Below are 15195 nucleotides of genomic sequence, written 5' to 3' on the forward strand. Positions count from 1 at the left end.
TCCTTTCTTATCGTCTGAAATCAGTCATTGTATCTCCGGCCGTTTGTCGACTTGGGGATTATTGTGAAATGCAGCAAACACAACCGCAACACAGTCCACCGTGCCGCTGTCTCGGCCGCAGTACTCTGCTCCAGTGCTAGTGGAATGGAACGAATGCTGCATTATAAATGATTTATTTCCCTTATGCTAAATTTCTTTTTATACAACTTTAAAACAAAGTGGCGGTTTTTCATGCGGAAATTCTTTACAGAACACCCGCACGCACACACCACCGACAGCATTCAACGCCGAGCAACCGCCGAGCATCAGAACGGGGCTCCGACACTGGCTGCGACTGTTGTTGTATTAAAAAGATATTTAAAAATGAATGTTCAGTTTTTTGACTGGGGAGGGTTTGCTCGAGGGGCGTGAGGAGGAAGGAAAGGCCCTGTTGTCGCGGATCGGCCGAGTTTTCCCACTTTCCCTGCATATCTCTGAGGCTACGTGTTTGTCAGCAGCAGCCGCAGCTTAAAGAGGAGAAACTGGAAGTGTTTCTTCTCGTCTTGTTCTTTGTTGCTGCGACCTTTTCTTCTTCTCTCTCCCCTCATGGCCACCAAGGTCCTAGCCGTCGGTGTGTGCTTTATAGCACTCGCAGCTGCCTCTGCACTGCAGGTAAGAGGAAGCTTATTGTGTTATTGAATGCATTTCTCTTAGTGCTACAAGAGGCTATGAATGCACAAGTTTGATGTGCAGCTCATGAGGGCCCCACTGGCAGCAGATGAACTCTAACGAGCGAGTTTAACACAAACAGAGCTGCATCAATTGACAGGACTTGCAGCAATGCAACAAAAGTTGTAGTGGAGGAGATGAGGATTGCTGCTGAAGCGATGATGCAACTGCAGCGGTGCTTCAGCCGTTTCCTGTGAATCTCGTGTATGGTGAATACATAAAGGGATACATTTACGTGTAAATAACCTAAATAGCTACGTATATTTTACATGTAGATATATATATATATATGCACCTTTTACTTGCAGCATTTGTACTACGGCGACCTCTCTGTAATAGAAAACCTGTACACTATCTTGGCGTACCTTATGGCCCGGCCCCAGTACCTGCTCCACCTTAATGGTATAAAACACTTTCGCGAGCGTTCAGACGCGTAAGGCTTTTGCATAGCGCGAAAGAGGCAAATCAATGCATATATAATATATATATATATGCATTTGTATATATTACATAATACGCACTGGGGGTTCTGCCGCTACTGCGACCGTTTGTTCTTCACTGTTAGCAACACTGTACACCCTCCCGATAGCGTTAATCTTGCGTTGCCGCTCTGAACTCACTTAGCATTAATAGCAATAAAAACACCACAAGTTGCTTTGGTTTCCTGTTCTGCTGGCTTGCAGGGCCATGGTGGGCTTCGTGATGCGCGAGTCGCAGGCTGTTGCCTTTCGCGCGTCATTAACGCTGGAGGCCTCTTACAAATCATATTTCGAAGAAGATGGCAATGAAGCCTGGGCGGCAGCTCCCAGGAACCCCTTAGAAGTGCTTAGCTACGAAGAAGTGTATGTACAGCGCAAACTGCAACCACCAACAGACCCTGAATCCGTCATCATCGACAGGCCCCATTCCTTTTCTGCAGAAACCCCACCGCAGCTGCTGCCACCGCATCCTTTGCATGCGCCTCCTCCTTTGGACTCCGATAAGACCCAAAATGCTCAGAAGACGAACACCATCGGCCTACATATATACACCCCAGTTACTTGTTCCACAGCGCCTGACTTGCCTTCTTCTTCCTCTGAGGCATCTGCTTCTTGCAAGGAGTTTCATCAGCAGCTCTATTACTCAACTCGGAAAGCAGAGAAGATAAAAGGCATTCTTTCTTTCGAAATGCAGGCAGAAGCCATGAACGTAGAAGGGCTGCAGGAAGCAGCTCCTCAAGCGGAATATCCGGTACTTCTTCGTTGTCTTTTCTCTCATAAGCTGAGAAAGAAGCATTTAATATACACAAGTACTAGAATGATGCTGCTCATAATATGTGCATCTGGTGCAAGTGCTACTGAAAAAGGGTTTGTATATAGGGCTTAAATGTATGTTTGCACGCTGAGTTTTCTGGAGTTGTTATGCCTGTACAGAAGCAACGATCTCCTGTTCTCTTCTTCTTGCATGGAGGAGGGTTGGTGGGCCTGTCTACTGCTGCCTACGATAAACTCATCCGCCGTATGACAAATCTTTTTGGGGCGATTGATGGTGTTGTTATATCCATCGACTACAGGCAAGAAACCCTTCACTAAACACGCAGGCACCCATCACCCCAGTGAAACACTGTTATTATTATTATCATTACTACTGCCCTTGTTATTATCATTATTGCCGTTATTATTGTTATCTATTATTATTTTGTTATTACTTCCTAGAATTCAAACCCGGAGGTGGGGTTGGCTTCCTGACTTCTTGAAGGCAGTCATAGCCCGATTCATTTATTACTTCAACTACAACCATTATTAATAATATTATATGAATAATAGTATCATAACAGTAGGCGCAGTAATAATAATGATTATTTTTATTACTTGTGTTAGTATCATACCCATTTAGTAAGCATTTTACCTACAAAGACCCAAGTGAATTCATTTGTTGATGTTTTGCTTTGTTATGCATTTCATTCAGACTCTCTCCAGAGCACAAGTTCCCAATACCAATGGAAGACTGTCTACACGCCATTAATTTTGTTGTCAATCACGCAGATCAACTCGGAGTCGACGGCAGCAAGTGCGAATTACCCCGTGCAACGAAGTGTAATTACAGCAATAATAATAAGAGGAATATGTCAACATATATATATGTATATATATGTATATATATGTATGTATATATGTATACGTGAATATATGTATTTGCAAAGATACCCATATATATATATATATATTCATGGATATGAATATACATCTACATGAATAGTATACTGCTAGATGTTGTACAATGTGTTGAATAGAAAAAATATTATTTATTTATTGCCTACTCGAAGCATCGTACAAAAGCTTTTTATTTAGCCTCAACAGCAATATTTCTGCTTGCAGATATATGACAGTCTTTCTAAACAACCCCCATCTCTGGTTCTGTGCATAAAAAGCATTCTAATTTCCTTCTCTTTTCTTATTTTGTTTTGTTTTGTTTCCTTCTGTTGTGTTTTGCTTTCTTTTCTCTTCTGTTTGCTTTTCTTCTCTGATTTTCCCTTTTATTCCTCTCTGTATTTGACGCACTTTGCAGAATAGCATTAATTGGCGACAGTGCCGGCGGCGCTTTGGTGATTTCTGTTTTGGGGGAGGCGTTGAGACTGCCTGAAAAATATCCCTGGGCACGCAACGTTTTGCATGCATCTCTGGTGTATCCTTCTCTTTGCCGGGGCTGCCCTACGAGGAGTCATCTGCTGTACGCTTAAAAACAACGACAGAAGCAACTGCTGCTGTTGCTGCTGCTGCTGTTGCTACTGCTGCTGCTTTTGTTTTTAGGGTTGCTGGTGTTGTTGTTGTTTGCTGTCGTTGGCGGTAGTGGTGTTGGTGCTTCTGTTCCGGTTGTTCTTGTTGTTGCTGTTATTCTTGTTGTTGCTGCTGCTGTTCTTGTTGTTGTTTTTTGTTGTTGTTTTTCCGGTGTTGCAATGCAGAAGAAAGGGAGAAGGGGACTAGATACACCGTGCGGTGTATCTGCACATCTCATCTGTAGACACAAAGAAACACAGACAGATCTCTTTCTCAGTCCTTCAATTTAATGAATAACGTTCGTAGAGATTCAACCTCAATATCTCTCACCGTCTGAATGCATGTGTTTGCTCTTTGTAGGTACGGGACCACACACACTCTGAAGAGTGATATTTGGTTTGCATTTTCAGTGAGTCTGTCTTTTTATGTGTGCATACACCTAACTAAACTAACCCCAAATATTTCTCAATATCTCCTGTTGTGCAATGAATTACCCTTCTAATACAGCTATATAACGAGCCTCAATTGTACGGCGCGAAGAAAAGAAATACTCTCAATACCCCTCGTCTGGTGTCTTTATGTTCATCTCCGCAGCACACACCAACCATTGGCCCTGTTTGGGATTGGCGGCAAATGCCTTTTGCAATTCCTTCAAATATTCTCTCGCAGTTTCCCTCAACAAGTTTAGGTGTGTTTGCTTTGTGTTTATCTCCTCTCGGCAGACGGTAGGAGCATTTTTCTTTCTTCAGCATTTCATAATACTCCAAGAAATTTAATACCTCCCGTTTTTAAAATCATTACCAACAACGTACCTCTAATATTATAAACCAGTATATACATATATATGCATACATACATTAAATTATTTATTTATTTACTAATTAGATGCTACACTATAAAAACCCTGAAACTGTTTTGGTTTCTTCTTCGTTTTGTACTTCGGCTGCACGCCTTCTTCGTCTCCGGAGTTTGCACGCTAATTCAGAACTTTATAAAGAAAAGACCAAAACTGCTGCTGTTTTGTTTCTTCCCTTTTTGTGCAGTTTTGTTTACCCATGATATTCAATATGAAACGGGTGTTCTCTTTCATGAACGACTGAGAAGAGCGGGAGTCTCAACGAGTTTGTTCATTGCTCCAGGTGTGTCCGTATGATTAAAAAGGCATTAATTCTTTCCTCTCCTGTTATTTACTTCATGTATCTTAGGAGTCTATTAGGAATCTGCGTAGCTTATGGACGGGTTAATGCGTTTAAAGCGGCGCTGCTACATGCATGAATTAGGGTTTAAGAGTTGGGGTGTACATTGCAACCCTTTCTAAACCCTAACACCTAAACCCTGACTCCTAAACCCCGTTTGTTTTGATATGCATGCGTTTGTGGCTTTCTTCTCTCTCTTCAGGGATGCACGCTTTCTTTGGGTCCGATTGCTGGAGTTCCTTCGGCGTACAAACAGTTGAATGGGCAATTCAACGCATTATAAAGAATTTAAATAAGCCTCCTCTGAGTCAGCACCTTCTTGCGGAGGTTCATGATAAAAAAAGTGTTGAAAAGCCTAAAGAACACACCGAATAGAGTTCAGGTGTCTACACAAATAAATGCAAAAAGCATCTATCTTTCTATTCAAACCAACATGAGTCATGTTCCACCGACTAAATATATTTTCTTTTTCTTTATACAACGAAGACAAATAAATTATTTATATTCATTCACACTATAGTTAATTAAATTAATTTTTAGAACAATTTTAAAAATTATATTTATTTTCTTCTAATTATAGATACTTCACTAAAAATTTACTTTAAATTGCAACCCATTACTTTAACTTGAAGTGAAGAGGCGCATAAGGCGTCGCCGGCTGACACATCTCAAGAAGAATAAAAAGAAAAATAAAAAGAATAAAGAAGAGCAGTAAAATTTTGTAAGGTGTTTTTAAGGGTTTGAGTTTCAAAGATAGTGTTTTTCCCTACGCACAACACTGATGCATTAGAAGGCCGTTGGGGTGTTTATCTCCTCTCTCAATAGCTCTTCCTTTTCTTAATTTTAATTGAATATCTGGGGGTAAATGGCATTTAATGCGTCATTTCCTCGCCCTAACAAATGCAAAAAATAAGCAGAAGGAGATGAGTTGCATTCTGTTTATGAAACTCAGTTAGGAGTGTGTAGGGACGTGGCTGTAGCAGTGAGTAGAGTGAATATAAAAGGAAAGCCGCAGAACTGTTTTAATATTATTTAAACAATTTCAAATTAATTTGTAGGGAATTGAATCCGAGTTAATGCAAAATGTGCGACGTTGTCGCTAGATTCAACACACTGAGAAGCAAGACGCAAGCGATGCAATTAGCAGTCATAATATTCAATTCTTCTGCTTTTAAACTTTCAAATAACAAGTATTCCCCTTCCTGTTTTAAAGGTTTTGTTTACCTTTTTAAATCTGAGCTTCGTTCCTGCGTGTTTTGCACAGAAGGAGCTATGCAGCCCTGTGGGGCAGCCGCCAGCCCCGTACTTAGAAGGATGGAATAAGAAGAGATGTTTGAATTTTGATTGAAAAAACCCTTTATTAGGGTTATTCTCGAGTTATTTGTGGCGAATTTTGGCATTTATGCAGGTTTAGCTGTCTATGCTGAGCTGCGTATACACCCCTACGCAGGCTGTTGCCAGCAGGGTGGCTGCTGCAGTCTTCTCGTTCTTGGGGTTTTACTCTTTTTTCCTTCTTTTGAAATGAAATAAGAAATACTCAATTGATGCACACAACGCTGGTCAAGCGTTGAGGCCTCCCTGCAGCTCTCAACAGCCTTCCGCTCCTTATCTGCTGCTACTGCTGCTGCTGGTGGCGCTACTAATTTAGTTTCCCTTTAGCTCTTCTTGAATTTATCTCCTTTGTACGCCGAGCAGAGATGGCGAGTGAATTGGATGCAGCTATTCGCGGCGTTCTTGTCCAGTATGCAAAGGCCAAGGGGTTAGAAGGATTTCAGCAAGAAGCAAAAGAAGAAGAAACGGAAGAAGAGGCAGAAGGAGGAGAAAAAGGAGTTAAAAACAGGCCAGCAAAACAAATAGAAAATGAAAAACATTCGAAAGTGCATGTCGATGCAACAAATGCTAAAAAAGCAAAAATTTTGCAAGTGGCGCGCATGCTGGTGGATAATGATCCCCGTATACGAAATAGAGGTATGCTTATTTCCTTCTTTTCTTCTTTTTATTCTTCTTCTCCTTCATCTTCTTCTCATTCTTACTCTTCTCCTTGCTGGTTGTGGTTTTGTTGATGTTGTTTTTCGTCTTTTTCATGGTGGCGTTGCTGTTCTAAATCTCCTAGATTCTGTATACGAAATAAAGGTATTTATAACTTCTTCTTTTCTTCTTCTTTTCGTCGTTCTCTCCTCCTTTTTATTATTAACATTATTATTGTTGTTGGTGGTGGTGGTGGTTCTGTTGGTGTTGTTTTTCTTCTTTTTCATGCTGCTGTTGCTGTTCTTCTTTTTCTTGATTTTCTGCTAATTCCAGTGTTTTTCACTGTGTTCTTCTTCTTATTCTGTTGCTTCTCCTTTTCTTCCTTCTTTATTTTTCTTTTTTATTCTTCGTTCTTTTAGAATGGCCCATTCACCACAAACCTTTGTGCAGCCGCCCTCAGCGTTTTTTTGCTTCTTATGTTCTTCTCTTTCTTATTTTCCTTTCCTTTTCTTATTCTCTTTCTTCTGCTTCCCTTTACTCTCCTTTCTCTTTTCTTTGTGTTTTTCTGTTTCTTCTCCTTCCTTTTTATCTTCCGTTTTTTTGTTTTTATTTGAGGGCTTATTTTCACTGTATGAATAGCATACACAGTAGTTTGTCTGCATGCACATCTATTTGTCTCTTTCTTATTTGTTTTTATTCTGTTTTTGTTTTTGTTTTTAAAGGAATTACTGCTGCGGGGAATTACTTAGAAAAGTCGCAGCAGCTCACAGAAGACGAAATGCTGCGAATATGGAGCACCTTATACTACGGTAAAAACATAAAAAAAACAAAGAATTGATTAATTAAAATAAACAAGTTCTTCTTTTATCAAAAGAATGAAAACAGCGAGGTTTATAAGAAAGGCCTTCTCTAATTGCATCCTGTAATGCAGCACATTAATATATATATATATATATGTATTATATGCATGCATGGTATTTATCATTATATTCTTTTTATTAAAAAAAACATGAGACAAACAACATAAAAAGGCATTAAAGCAAATGAAGAGTTTTGTAGTATAAATCAAGAAGCATTTAGTATTACTTGTTTGTTATTTTATCTGTTTTATTTTTGTGTTTTGTTTGTGTTTACTCAGCTGCATGGCTAAGCGACAAGCCGTTGGTGCAGAGGGAGTTTTTTGTTTCTGTTTCTTTATTACACCGTCGTTTGAAATACTCTTCTGTAAAGTCTCTCTTCTTCTGCAGCTTTTTTAAAGTATTAATTCAAGAGTGGGGCAAGCTCGATCGACACCGCATGAATAAATACCTTCTCTTCTGCCGCATCTTTCTAGCTGAATGGCTGCATGTTATGCAGTGCATGCACTGGGAAGAAAAGGTAAGGGCTTTTAGGTGTATGTACACTCCATATATATATATATGTATATGCATGCATATATAATATATATTGCATTGTATATACTTTGGTTTTCTTTTCTGTATTCATATTACATATTTATTCTCTATATGCATGTATATATACATACTTATACAGACATATATATATATATATATACATTTGTACATATCTATCTTCATCTATACAGTTGTATATATATGCATATATATATATATATATTGTGTTTGTGTTTAGTTTACGAAGACAGCCGTGGAGTTTTTATGCGGGGAGGTGATGCTCCGCAGCAGCGGTCGAGGAGTTGCGCTGCACTTAGCAGATATTTTAGTAGAGGAGTTTAGAGAATTAGTCAAAGCAACAGAGAAAGAACAAGACAACAAGAGAGACGGAGCTGTACTGCAGCAGCAGCAGCAGCAGCAGCGCCTGCAAGAGGTGAGCGAGACGGGTGAAGCTGCTGTTTGTTTTTTTTTATATTGAAGTGGTTTCATGTTCGTGTAAAGTAGAATCTTACGTTCGATCTCTATACGCATGCATGCAGTATGCATGCATATAGTGCATGCATACTGTATGCACACTGCAAACAGATTGCATGCAGATTACATGCATTTACTGTATGCATGCATGTAGTGCATGCATGCACATACTGTATGCGTGCATATCCTGCATGCATGCATATACTGCATGCACAGTATTTGTGTTTTATCTGCAGGGCAGCATTTGGGGTGTATGTTGAGTTGTTTTATGTTTTGTTTTTCAGGAGCGTCTTCGCGCATTTTCTTGGATTTTTGTTCCCGTTTTTCGCTGCTTTTGTTTTTCAAGAGATATGCCATTAGTGATTAGGCTGAGAGATTTTGTAGGTTTTGCCGCATGAAGTTTTAAGCAGACTTTAAAGAAGAAAAAAAGAAAAAGAAATATCTTCTTCTTTTAATTGTCCTGTCGTTGTTGGTATGTTCTTTTGTGTTTTGTTAGCTTTGTTGTGTTATTTTTTGCTTTTATTTTTTTCACCTATTTTATTTTATTTTATTTTGTTTCTGATGCTTTCTTTTCTTGTTTTTAAACTCCGGTATACTTAAATACAACCCTTATTAGCTTGAGAGAACTTCATGGATGGATTTATTTTATTTATTTTGTTTTTTCTTCTTTGATTTGTTTTGGGTGTACAGACACTCCTGAAGATGCAACCGGAAGACGTCGATTTTGAATTTGTTGCAGCGGCTGTCTTCGCTTTAGCCAGCGATAGGTGAGGGTTTTTATCAGGTTTTTATTTGCTATAAGTAATTAGTTGGTTTATTATTACTGCCTGTTCACTGGACGGGCCTAGGGTTTAGGGATTTACGGTTTAGGGTTTAGGGTTTAGGGTTTGGTTGTAGGGTTTAGGGTTTAGGGTTTAGGGTTTAGTATTCAAGTTTCTTCTTTCTCTTTTTGCGTTGTTCGGGTGTATGTACAGCCGCGTGCGCAATGAAAACCGGAAGCATCTCTTTGCCGTTCACGAACACTTCAGAGAGCGTGAGCTTCCGTTTTAGGGTTTAGGGTTTAGGGTTTAGGGTTTTAGGGTGTAGGGTTTAAGGGTTTAGGGCTTTAGGGTTTAAGGTTTTAGGGTTTAGGGCATTGCATTAAGGTGATTGTTTCTGCTGCACTTCTTTTTTTTGTTTGCAGATGCGAATGCAGCAGAAGCAGCAGCAGAAGGTGCTTCTGATGATGCATCAGCGCGGTCTGTTGGTTCTTTTACTTCTTCAACTTTCGCTAGATTGTTTGTGCAGCGAGTGATTGATGAATATAACGAAGAGCGGCAGCAAGCGCAGAAGGAGAAGCCCTGCCTCGACCTTCTTGATTATTCTCAGCAGCAGCAACGCAAGCGTCTCTTCCCTGACAGATTTGAATTAAAGGAGATAAAAACAACAGACGCAGAAGGTGTTTGTGCTGCCGATGCGGTGGGGTTGTTGGGTCCTGCTGAGCAGCAAATGGATGAAGAACTTCCAGACGAGAGTAGAAAAGAATTAGTTAAAAAGGTGAAGAAAAAGCGACGCATGCAGCAGCAGCAGCAGCAGCAGCAGCAGCAGCAGCAGCAACAGCAGCAGCAACAGACCGTGCAGCAGCAGATAGTGCAGCAGCAGCATCAAGAAGAAACTAAAAAGAAACAAACACACGATACGCAGACAATAGACACCTCGTTAGTTGAGGTGAATGAGGAGAAAAAAACAGTAAAAGGTAAACAGAAGAAAGCAATTGTTGCTGCTGCAAACAGCAGCAAAGAAGATATTCAAAACCGTTGTACGCAAGAAACCACCGCACCCAACGGCTTACGCCTGCCTATCCGCAGCAGTGGCACCAACAGCAGCAGCAACAGCAGCAGCAGCAGCAGCAACAGCAGCAGCAGCAGCACTGCCGAGAAAAATGCGCCTCGTACTTCTGAATCAGTACGAAGCTCCGCGGCTGCTGCGGCCGCCTCTGAAGAGGGTAGGCATTCTTCAAAAGAAACAGAAACAGCAACAGCAGCAGAAGCTGCTGCTACTGCTACTGCTGCTGCAGCAGCAGCAACAACAGACAGTGCTGCTGCTGCTGCTGCTGCACATACACCGCAGCAAGGAGAAGAGGCCCCGCTGCGGAGGCGAAGCACTCGGATATCTGATTTGGCGTCTTCTAGCAAACGAGTTTTGTTTAATTTAAAGAAGAACAAAGTCGTTGGTGAGTTGTTGCTGTTGTTTTTGCGTTATCTCCCTTCGCTGCCGCAGCACCTGTGCTGCTGGTACTGACTCCCCGTAGCAGCAACAGCAGCATTAGCAGCAGCAGCAGTAATAGCAACACCAATGGCAGCAGCAGCAACAGCAGTAGCAGCAGCAGCAACAGCAACAGCAGGAACAGCAGCGACAGCAAAAGCAACAGCAGCAACAGCAGCAGCAGCATGAGCAACAGCAGTAACCATTCCATGCCATTTAATTATCTTTTTGTGTTTTCTTTTTGTGTGTTAACTGCACTCAGCATTTTCAAGGCATGCGCCCTCCGTAGCTGTAGGCCCCGCTTCGTCTTCTCCTACAAAGGGCGCATCTCTAGCTGCAGCAACAGGTTCTGCTGCTGCTGCTACTGCTGCTGCTGCTGGTGCTGCTGGTGGGGGGGCCCCCAGGGGGCCCCCCAGGGGCATTTTGAGGGCAGCGAAGGAGCCTGGGCCCCCCACAAGTGCAGAGATGGCGCCGATGCCTCCTATTCAGAAGTTGCAGCGCCCTCCTTGGTTTCGCGGGAGTACAGCTGAGCTTCTTGCTGCTTTACAAAGGGCATTAGCAGCGCAGCTAAGCAGCAGCAATGAGGGAGGGAGTAGTAAGGGAGTACGCACGAAGAAGAAAGCAAAAAAAACGGTGCAGAGCAAACCCAAACATAAAAAGAAAATCCATAGTTTCAGCAGCACGAAGTGCTCCGCTGTACATACACTGCAGTAGAGACAGCTGCATGCGTTCAACTATATATAAATATGTATATATATATATATACATATATATATATATATATATATGCCCTCAACTCATCTCCTAATTTGTTTTTGTCGGCAGTCGTTTAATCAGATAAAGCTGCAGCAAATCTTTCTGCATTATTTGGCTTAGCTAAGCTGAGGTGTACATAGGCCCCAAAAGGGAAAGCACTTGTTTTTTACTCTCTCGCTTCAGTTTTGTTTTTGTTCAACTGACTAACAAAAGCAGCAGCTGCTGCAAAACCGATGCTGAGGTGTATGTACACCGCAGCAGGAGGGCGATTCTGTAGGCATGCAGTCGCATCATATTTAATTAATTAAAAGAAATAATCTTTTCTTCTTGCAATAGGCTTAGAGGGATTCTTGTGTTTTGTTTTGCTTTGAGTTTGTTGTTGTATATCTCGGCGTGTGCACAACAAAAAAATAAAATTTGTTTTTCTCTGCAAAACAACGAACAGCAGAAAGAAAAAAGAAAGGCAGGGAAAAACAAAAATTTCTTCAGTGTACACTCAGCGATGCTGTGGTGTAATACTTTAAAAATGTCTCCTTCTTCTCTGTATATACTCAAGGAAATGCATATATATATATATATATATATATATATATTCCTAGATTTCTTTCTTCAGTTTAATGAAGCGTTTGTTGTTTCTGCGGGTAAGAGCATAGCCAGTTGCCCTTTTTATTAATAAAACAACATTTGTGGAAATGCTTATAAAACAGCATCACTGTGAGAGCAATAACCTTGGGTATTATTATTTATAAGTCTGCACCAACACTGTTCCTAATGCGTTTATCTTGTAAATACAAACAAAAGGTTTAGTACTGACGACATTGTGAATTGTTTTTTCAAGTGCTACTGAGGCATTTCAAATTGTTATTGAATAGATAACAAGTCTAATGCAGCGAAAGTATGGGGAGCCGCAACATTCTCGTCTCCTCTTCAGTAGCCAAACTCGCCTCTAAGCTGCTATACTTTTTCTTTTTGTATTCTATTTAAAACTTCCAACTGCAACCGAGCGGCGCTTATTAGTTGGCTTGAAATTCATACAGCTGATAGGGGCGCCGAGCTACACAGGAGAACGCCACTGTTACCGCACCATTTGTCCTGCCTTCTCACTGAGAAAGGAAGGATAATAATAAGAAATAAGCAAATAATAAATAATAATACATTAAAAATTGAATATAGATGTGGAAATCAATCAACTTAGGATCGCCACACAACATCATCGCCTAGAGGGAGTAGCGAGCTGCAGGTAGATGCTTAGTGAAATTTCGTGGGAAAAAGTGCATATTTTGTTTGCATAAATTACTACTTTCTTTAATTACACATATTTCACATTTGAAAAAAAGAAGAGGCAAGTACTGCATGGCTTAGGCGTTCAATGTTGCTGCTCCCGCACACACCTGTGGTTCGAGGCAGTGTCGCTGATCTGTGCCTTGTAGGGGTTTTCTTTCGCTGATCTTGCTAAAAATAAATTAAAATATTACTTTTATATTTATATTCTATATTTATTTCTCTAAAATTCTCCTTCTTTTCTTTCAAAAAGGACCGCTTGCCGCTGAACTGCTTGCCGCCACTTCTTCCGGTGTACGTACGGCGCCCGCTATTTCATGAGGCCCTTCAGGCTTGAGCGGTCCACTTGGGGTGTGTTGAAATTGTTGGTTTTTTTATAGTAAAAGTTTGTTGATTTGCATTTTTACTTCATTAATTTCCTGATTTATGCATTCAAAGGCCTTTGCAGTATCTGCGCGCCTCCGACTCCAGCTCCCTCCCCCACGGTGGGTGATGGCAGAGTTGAAATTGAATTTCAAAAGTTTTTGTATTTCTGCATTTTCCGCTATTTCCCGATCATTTCCTGATTAATATTTTGCTTATTTTGCAAAAATGACTTCAGCTGAGCCCTGGGCAGCAGCTACAGCTGCTGCGGGAGCTCCCCAACAGAACATTCTTTCAACAGCACAAAGTCCAGACAGTTTGTTTCAGCCTCTTCAGACGCAGAGCGTTCCTGCTGAATCTTTGAATTCAATTGGGCCATACAGGAATAACTGGCTTGGGTTACGTGCTGCAACTGAGGTCCCTGAACAGAAGAAGGAAGACTGGGCTCCTAACACACCTCCGCAACTTGTAGTTTCAATCATCAGTCAATTGCTGAAGCTGCTGCCAGACAACTCAAAGTCCAACCCCAACACGCATGCAAACGAAGAGGCAGCAAGCGGCAGCTTTAAGAGCGACAGCAGCATTGGGGCTACCTCCGTCTCCCCTCAATCTTTTGCTGCTTCCTCTGGTGGTGCTGCATGCAGCACAACTGTAAGCATGAGCAACCCGCTAGACTCGTCTCCATTCAAGCCCCAAATGCAGTCGCATGCGGCTGCACTATTTTTGTCTCAGCCGCATTTCAATCCGTTTTCCTCTGCTGCTGCAGGAGCAGCAGCAACACCAGCAGGAGCAGCAGCTTCTGCTGCAACAGTTAAGATTGCATATGCTGAGTGCCCTTGTGTCTTCGTTGTTCAATCAGCAGATTACCAGCCGTACGTTCAAATAAGAAGAAGCTCTCAGCCTGCTATTCATATATACACACGCTCTCCTCTAACCATTGAGGACCAGTTTGATGCTACAGCACAGCAGCAGCAGCAGCAGCAGCAGCAGCAGCAGGTTAGAGTGCTGCCTCCAGGGGAGCATGCAGCAGCAGCAGCAGCAGCAGCAGCAATGGAGTACGAGGGTTTAGAAAGCCCTTATTCAAACCCGTCTCAACCTACAATATTTATTCATCATGACAATTCTTTTAAAGAAAAACATCAATGGAAGCCGCGCATCTGTATAGACACCACAACTTTCTGGTGGCCGAGCGTTCAATGTACTTTCCTCTCCCCCAATCAAAACAATTTATTTAGAAATAATCCTTTTGCAAACTATTTAAATGACGACTCTTCATTTAATGCTTGGGGGAGATGCTTCAAAGAAGAGCACTCAGCAGGCGTCAGCGTCTCGGGGCCCCTCAAACCCTTAACTATAGACCTCCCATACTAACCGCTATATATAAATATAAATATATATATCAATATATATATATATATATATTTATATTTATATTTGTAAATCTGTGTATATATATTATATGCACTTGAATAAATGCATGTTTACGTATGTATGTAAATATATATATATATATATATATATATATTTGTATATATGTATTGTGTATTTATAATAGTGTATATAAAAATATATATTTTACATATACGTATGTACATATATATTATACATATTGTATATGTAGGGTATGTGTGTTTATTGATATATGCATATAATATAAGTGCATTATTATATGCATTTATATAGGAAGTATATAGTGTATTTGTTTATTCGTGTGTATGGGTTTAGAGTTTATTCATAATTAAAATATTTTCCTTCCGTCTGTGTTGTCTTTTATTTAGTTTTATGCATTTCTCTTCAAATAGACGAACCGTTGCTTCCTGTTCTTAATTATATATTTTATATATTATTATTATTACTTGTGTATATTGTTATTGTCGTTGTTTATATTATTACTACTATTTATATTATTATTTTAATGTCTTCCTTGTTGCTTTCTCTATTTTACTTTTCACGGTTTCTATGCCTTGTTCCGTCTTCACTGCCTATTATATGCATATATATATATATATATATATATACTTATTGTATAATCTATTATATATAATGTATAATATA

At 40.4% G+C, this 15195-nt stretch overlaps 3 protein-coding genes across 3 annotated transcripts; all 3 read left to right on the plus strand.

Moving 5' to 3' along the window:
* Positions 1-1395: 1395 nt before the first annotated feature.
* On the plus strand, positions 1396-2279 carry EAH_00009360 (alpha/beta hydrolase fold domain containing protein, putative; the record flags this gene model as incomplete). Its single annotated transcript, XM_013395373.1, has 2 exons — positions 1396-1938; positions 2121-2279. 2 exons carry the CDS (start codon positions 1396-1398, stop codon positions 2277-2279), a joined length of 702 nt encoding a protein of 233 aa, XP_013250827.1.
* Positions 2280-6357: 4078 nt separating this feature from the next.
* Positions 6358-11625, plus strand: EAH_00009370 (Nucleolar protein,Nop52 domain containing protein, putative; the record flags this gene model as incomplete). The annotated part of the gene is made up of 10 exons (XM_013395374.1): positions 6358-6628; positions 7351-7437; positions 7767-8005; positions 8261-8455; positions 8781-8876; positions 9187-9263; positions 9471-9529; positions 9680-10708; positions 11003-11373; positions 11617-11625. The coding sequence occupies 10 exons, from the start codon at positions 6358-6360 to the stop codon at positions 11623-11625; spliced, it is 2433 nt and encodes an 810-aa protein (XP_013250828.1).
* Positions 11626-13368: 1743 nt separating this feature from the next.
* On the plus strand, positions 13369-14511 carry EAH_00009380 (hypothetical protein, conserved; the record flags this gene model as incomplete). Its single annotated transcript, XM_013395375.1, has 1 exon — positions 13369-14511. The coding sequence occupies one exon, from the start codon at positions 13369-13371 to the stop codon at positions 14509-14511; it is 1143 nt and encodes a 380-aa protein (XP_013250829.1).
* Between the last annotated feature and the right edge of the window lie 684 nt (positions 14512-15195).

This window comes from Eimeria acervulina, genomic scaffold, assembly GCF_000499425.1.
Source record: "Eimeria acervulina Houghton genomic scaffold, Eah_scaff46, whole genome shotgun sequence".
In the NCBI taxonomy this organism is placed as follows: domain Eukaryota; phylum Apicomplexa; class Conoidasida; order Eucoccidiorida; family Eimeriidae; genus Eimeria; species Eimeria acervulina.